This window comes from Triticum aestivum, chromosome 7D, assembly GCF_018294505.1.
Source record: "Triticum aestivum cultivar Chinese Spring chromosome 7D, IWGSC CS RefSeq v2.1, whole genome shotgun sequence".
In the NCBI taxonomy this organism is placed as follows: Eukaryota; Viridiplantae; Streptophyta; class Magnoliopsida; order Poales; family Poaceae; genus Triticum; species Triticum aestivum.
Window position 1 is genome coordinate 47,550,857 of NC_057814.1, and position 6,215 is coordinate 47,557,071.

A 6,215-nucleotide genomic window follows, 5' to 3' on the forward strand; every position below is an offset into this window, starting at 1 on the left:
GAGCGAGCGAACGACTGGCGTCCCGTGTGGTCGATCGGTAGTTTGGCTGGGCCGGCCCAGTAGTGTCTCCTTGGAGCGCCAGCACGCCAAGCCGGCGCTGAGAGCGCTGGTTGGGAGGTCCCGATGGAGCTTCGGAGGTGTGCCGCGAGTCGATCACGTGGCCACCGTACGACGCATAGGCCGACCCAGAGTTTCCTTGTTTCCGTAATTCAAGTTGGGTGAACCGACCGGGTTTAATTGCACTAGCTCCTTGATCGACTCCGACCCGGGATCATATCACGTGGATGTCGCATGCCGCCCGGCCTGCTCGCCTGCATATATACACCTACGCCGCGCCTCTTGTTCGGCAGTTCGGGCAAAAAGTAAAGCAAGCAAGATCGAACCTTGGTTCTGAAGCGAGGAGCAGCATGGAGGAGGAGGGTCTGCCTCCATCTCGGCACACGTAAGTCTCGATCCTTTGCGAGCCACCGATCTGTCTCCCCTACACTTTTCCTTCTTCGACTTGCTTTAAGATTATTATTATTTTTGAATTTTGTACTTGCTTTAATTAAGATTGATTGTCGCCCTACTTTAGCTGGTTTCAAGGGATACAAACACGATTAACACATACCTAATCTTTGCATACACAACCAATATCAACACACACAAATCACACCAAGAACTATCAAAGTCAACAAAGATCGAATCTATGACTGGGTGGGGTTAGCAAGAAAAAACAAAAGTCCAACCTCTGCCTACTCTGTCTTCTCTTTTTTGGAACTATTTTTTCTTTCTAAGAAAAAAGTTAATCACTTATATGTAGGATATTAACCAAACCGATATATGGTAAGGGCATCTTCAAAACGGACCCTCAAACCTCCCGCAAGCGTTCGAACTGTACTGTCCGGACACAGTTTCCATCCAACTCAGTCCCGCATCGGTCGACCGACGCGTCTGGATGTTCGTTTTCCCCGCAAACTGAAAACAAACAAAGGGGGGCTTTGCGAAAATCTGGACATCAGTCTGGCCAATCAAAAGGCACCATGTACCGTCTCTACTCTTCGTCCACTCAGAATGGCTAGCATTTGATGGAAGACATTGTGCTAATTGCGCTACATTTGATGGAAAGTAGTGTGGAAGGCGTTTATACATATTGCGGGAGGTGCTAATTATACTTGATTAGGCGATCATGCCTAGATTAGACGGTGGTGTTTTTTTATGGAGGAAGGTCCTTCGTTTAGTAGCTTCATTTGGCGTTAAGCATAGCTTCATTTGGCTGAAGCGCTTTCCGCCAAATTTCTTATGAGTAGTTTCGTTTGGCAGGACATGGTAGCCTTCATTTAGTTGTGTTTAGTAGTTTTATTTAAGCAAATGCTTGCTTTATCTGGTATGATTAGCAGCCTTCCGCCGAACAAAAAACTACTTATCAAATCATAAAATCACAATTGTTATTTTTCAAGGCAAACATTTGCGATATAGGGTTAGATGGATGGCTCCCATATCTCTGTCCCGATATCTTATACTAGATTTTTAAATCCATACAAAGACATGCAAACAAAATAAACCTACGTACTACGTCAATCAACTAGCTGCTCATTGGAGATGTCGGCGATCTCTGTGTCCGGCTCCGGCAGCATGGGCGGCAGTTACAGCTCCAGCCTCCTCCGCTTCTATCTCCCGCGTCGAGTTCGGCGAACAGCGCATCGGACGCCGCCTGCTCCTGCCGGAGGAACACCCTATTAGCCTCGACATAGGCCTCATCCTGGATGGACTCCAGGATAGCCTGCTGCTCCGCCATCTCGTTCGATTGGGCGACGACGAACTCCGCCTCCGCCTGCTCCATATTGAAGCCCGACAGCTCTGGCCCCTGCTGCTCCGCCTCCTCCACCTCCATCAGTGCTAGCTCTTCTCCCTCCTCTTCCCCCACCTGCTCCTCCTCCGGCTCCGGCGAGTCCGGAGGCAGCCCGGCAGCCATGCGGGCGAGGCGCGCAGCTTGTTTCGCGCGCGGATCTCTTGCTGGATCTTGTAGCGGCGTGAGCATTGCGTAGTAGGTGATCTTCCTCCGAACCATGGCGGAGCGGTAAGGGCTCGGACTGGCCGCGCGGAGAGGGGCGGTGGGTGGATGGGCTAGGGTTGCGGGACGCCGACCGGGTTAAATAGTTGGATTCGGTCTCGGGCGGCAAGCCGGAGCGGCTCGCGACGTTCACACCGTGGCAACGTAAGAGGCGTCCGTCGGACCGCCGGGTTTCCGGGAGAGTCCACGTGGGACCCCTTAGTCTGTCCTACGTGGCGGGCGTACCTGGGCGCGCCCGGGCGTCCCATATCCGCCCCATATTTATGCTGGATATGAGGAGTGCCGGCCAGCCTAGGCGTTTGAGGCACCCGTCTGAGTCAAATGTTGCGACCGGCAATGATCGGGCAGCCGCCCGGGCGTATGAGGCGGGTTTGAGGCACCCGACTAGAGATGCTCTTACTCTCTCCGTTTCTTTTTACTCCACGTATAAAATTTGGTCAAAGTCCAACTACATAAAATTGAATAAATTTATTAAAAAAATATGAACATCTACAATACTAAAACTATATAGTATGAAAATACATTTCATGGTGCTTCTGATAATATTGATTTCATATTGTGAATGTTGATATTTTTTTAATATGAAATTAGTCAAACTTTATAAAGTTTGATTAAATCTTATATGCAGACTAAAAAGAAACGAAGGGAGTAGTTATTTATGGTTATATGATTCGTTATCACAAAAACTATCGTGCGTTAAACAAAGACTTTGTTATTTTGAAACGAAACTTAGTTCGTTCGAGTCGACGCATTCTTTGGTGTGGGGGAAATCGACCGCTCGCGGGAAGGGCGCAACGAGCGAATGGGCGCCGATCTATAAAACCACACTTACTGGCCAGAGGGGGCCGCCAGACCGGCAGAGTAGAGTGGAGCACCCGAAGCCGACCCACCCCACAAAATTTCCCCAATCTACCGAGACTAGCCGCCGCCGCCCGCCGCAGCGAGACGAGAGGAGGAAACCCTAGGCCAAAAATTCCCCAATGGGTAGCCCCGCCGCGGGCGACCATCACTACCTTTTCGTATGCACCCACGGCGATTGTCAGATTCGAGCTGTTGTTTCCCATGAGTTCGCTGAGGATCATCGCCGTCACCACGAACGCGAAGATGATCACTGTCGTTCCGAGCTGGCCCACGCCAAGCGGGAGCTTGAGGTCCGCCGCAGGGACGCCCAACGCCACCGAGGGCGACGCAAGGGCAGCTCTCTTGTGACATCTTCCGGCGAAACAGGGTGAGATCCCCCTTCCCTCCCCCCTTGAGCTTTCTATCTACTACTCCCTACGTTCCTAAATATTTCTCTTTCTAGAGATTTCAATAAGTGACTACATACAAAGCAAAATGAGTGAACCTACACTCTAAAATATCTCTACATACATCCGTATGTTATAACCATTTGAAATGTCTAGAAAGACAAATATTTGAGAACGGAGGGAGTAGATCTATTCCCCTGCGCGCTCGTTGGTTATTACTACTGTTAAAAAAAACTCTTTTTAGCATTTTAGGGCAGAAAATTACCTTTTTTCCCCTCCCATCACCGGCAGGTCACTGGTGTGTTTCTTAGTTTGCAAATCAGCTCAATCTTGGCAATCATGCTAGGAGAGGACTCCCAGCACTGTATGCACCATCTAATTTGACGCAATAACATGGGGAAATGACTAGTACTAGCTTCCAAGCAGACTCTTTGAAACTGGATCTAACATTTCTCCTGATTTCCACCAGCCAGCCACCCATCCAAAGAAAAGAAAAACCCCAAGTTTATTCGTCTAAACGTTGAGGACGCCTATCACACGGGCATGCCATTCCTCAAGCATTGCCCTCACACCGTGCGCACCACTGACATTAGCCTTAGGTTTGTCCTGTTATACTAGTCGTGGAGCAAGTGTAAGTATATTGGTGATATTACGATGTCTAGGGCAGCAACATGGTACTGATTTGTATTTCAAACAGAACTGAATTGCTGGAATAATCTGTTCTGATTTTTGTTCATAGATGTAGTTATCATACCAGAATCACCGCTGAGAATAATATATATGTAGTTCTAAAGATAAAATACTATCATATTCATTGAGCTTGTTCCCTTTCAGGTGTGATGAACATGTCGGAGATACTACTCAGCCACCATCAGCACAGGCAGTACAAGAGCTAGTTGATTCATTCTCAAATCAGCTACCTGGGAGGATTGATGACAAAGGAAAATCACCCACGGGTATTTTCGTGGAGGCAAAGGACCTGGTTTCTTACACACGTGACTGGGAAAACTCTTGGGGTGGCGAGTTCGGCCCCTTCGAATACTACAGTAATCTACTTACTACCCATCTGGTTCTTGCTCTGGTTTTCATCTTCCTACTGTATACCTCAACTGGATTAGTCCCTTGTAGCTAGCTTAACGTTTGTGTTCTGGGCTGATTTGGGTCTTCTGCTGCAGCGTGCGTCAGAGCCATGCTCTTCACATGCAGACCCACCCCATCTCATGCAGGCGTCAAGACTTGCCTGCAGATCTTCTCCATCAGAGTCACAGAGATCAATGATGCTCTTGAGTGGCCACTCGAGGTCTATGGCTTGGTGGCCACCCGAGACTCAGTGGATCATAATCGCAACGTTATCTTCAGACGCGGGAGGGACGCCTGCCTACACTCACTCAACAGGTCTGGTGTGGTGTGGTCAAGTATTATTTTATTTATTATGTGGGGCTGGCTATATTTTATCCTGTGTCCTTATTTCTCTACGCAGTTGGTCAATTTATTTATGAGAAGTGCAACTGATGCTTGCAGGATCCATTATTGACGCTGACCGGCCCATCTCGTGCGATCGTCATCACCGGCCCTGTCGACGTCGAGATCCAACTCAAACTGAAGGGAAGAACCACAGAGCATGAGGACAAAGATTTGATCTCCAAAGTGTTAGTATACGGACGTGATCCCAGTGACAAATTTGCCGACGCAGGCATAGGCAACCACGACATCATGCACAGTAGCTGTTCTTCTGAGTTGTGCTCCCTACAGGTTACCTCCGCCCTGCTTGCCGGAGCGGTCGAGGCCACAGTGATCTGTGCTAAAGTCATCCAAGGTCGATGGCCCAAAAACCTGGGAATCCGCATTGTTGCCCGCTCCGCCAGCATAGATGAGGATTTTGTACTGCTTGATGCTCGAGATGGGACGTTTCGTGTGGATCTAGCCGATGGCATCATCGCCCTCTGTAGACATGTGGTATGTGTGGAAGAAGATGGAAGGCTGAAGCTTTGTATAGAGGCCTACAGCAAGAGGAGTGGATGCATGTATGAAAAATCCGATGTTACCGAGTTGGTCCCCAAGAGATCCTCCGCCAGTCTTGGCAGATGCAAGCTTGCCTTCTGCACGGTTCAGTTCACCGTAGGTTGGTCGTGCCTCGTGGCCAGAGTGGATGACCTGATGACCTATGGCATCTGATCTGATGCAACCAACCCAACCATTTATTTAGCTGTGGAGCAACTGTTTAGCGTTTGTCCAGTGCTATGTTAAAGGTGTCGAACTGCTGTTTATGCAGTGTAGTATAGCTAACAAGTCGTGATGTTCATGTTATGTGGTATGTCATGTTGGGTAACAATGTCTAGAGTCTTGGTTGACGAGCTGTCTGTTGCTGCTGTATGGTCTCTATCCACAAGTTAATTTCTCTCTGCATGCATAGCTAAACAAAATGCTACGAGCCATATTTATATACTCTCTCTCTTCCCAAATATTTGTCTTTCTAGACATTTCAAATGGACTACAACATACGGATATATGTAGACATATTTTAGAGTGCAGATTTACTCATTTTGCTTCGTATGTAGTCACTTGTAAATCTTTAAAAAGACAAATATTTGAGAATGAAGGGAGTACATTGTTATTTGTTCACAAAAACACTAAAAATCTGATGTCAGATTTTTAGGCATGCAAATCTGACGTTTTTCATGGCAAGTTATATTGGCGCAATGATGACAAATTTAGTTTGCAAACACGGCAATTTCTGGACATAAAAATGAACTAAGATTTGCCGTGCTCGCCAACTAAACTTGTCATCTTCGAAGAACATACTTTGTCATTGAAAACGTTTGATTTGCCATGGTAACAAAATTGACGTCGGATTTGTAGTGGAGTCCTTTGTTTATCGTGGACCAGGGAAGAAATGTTTTCAGTGTTGGATCAAA

General features: G+C 47.7%; 1 protein-coding gene across 2 annotated transcripts; it reads left to right on the plus strand.

Annotated features, from left to right (window-relative positions):
* Positions 1 to 351: 351 nt before the first annotated feature.
* Positions 352 to 5,702, plus strand: LOC123166469 (uncharacterized). Of its 2 annotated transcripts, none has more exons than XM_044584276.1 (4): positions 352 to 442; positions 4,135 to 4,346; positions 4,476 to 4,695; positions 4,822 to 5,702. In XM_044584276.1, the coding sequence occupies exons 1-4, from the start codon at positions 408 to 410 to the stop codon at positions 4,832 to 4,834; spliced, it is 480 nt and encodes a 159-aa protein (XP_044440211.1). In that variant the 5' UTR covers positions 352 to 407; the 3' UTR covers positions 4,835 to 5,702. The 2 variants fall into 2 exon arrangements, with proteins under 2 accessions (XP_044440211.1, XP_044440210.1); XM_044584275.1 differs by lacking the exon at positions 352 to 442 and adding an exon at positions 2,725 to 3,281.
* The last annotated feature ends 513 nt before the right edge of the window (positions 5,703 to 6,215 follow it).

What these genes read in the sequence shown, in the direction of transcription:
- LOC123166469 (XM_044584275.1), top strand. Translation starts at nt 3,034, where the DNA reads ATGGGTAGCCCCGCCGCGGGCGACCATCACTACCTTTTCGTATGCACC. An exon ending in ACATCTTCCGGCGAAACAGG is followed by an intron (nt 3,282 to 4,134) that starts GTGAGATCCCCC and finishes GTTCCCTTTCAG; the next exon opens with GTGTGATGAACATGTCGGAG. An exon ending in CGGCCCCTTCGAATACTACA is followed by an intron (nt 4,347 to 4,475) that starts GTAATCTACTTA and finishes CTTCTGCTGCAG; the next exon opens with CGTGCGTCAGAGCCATGCTC.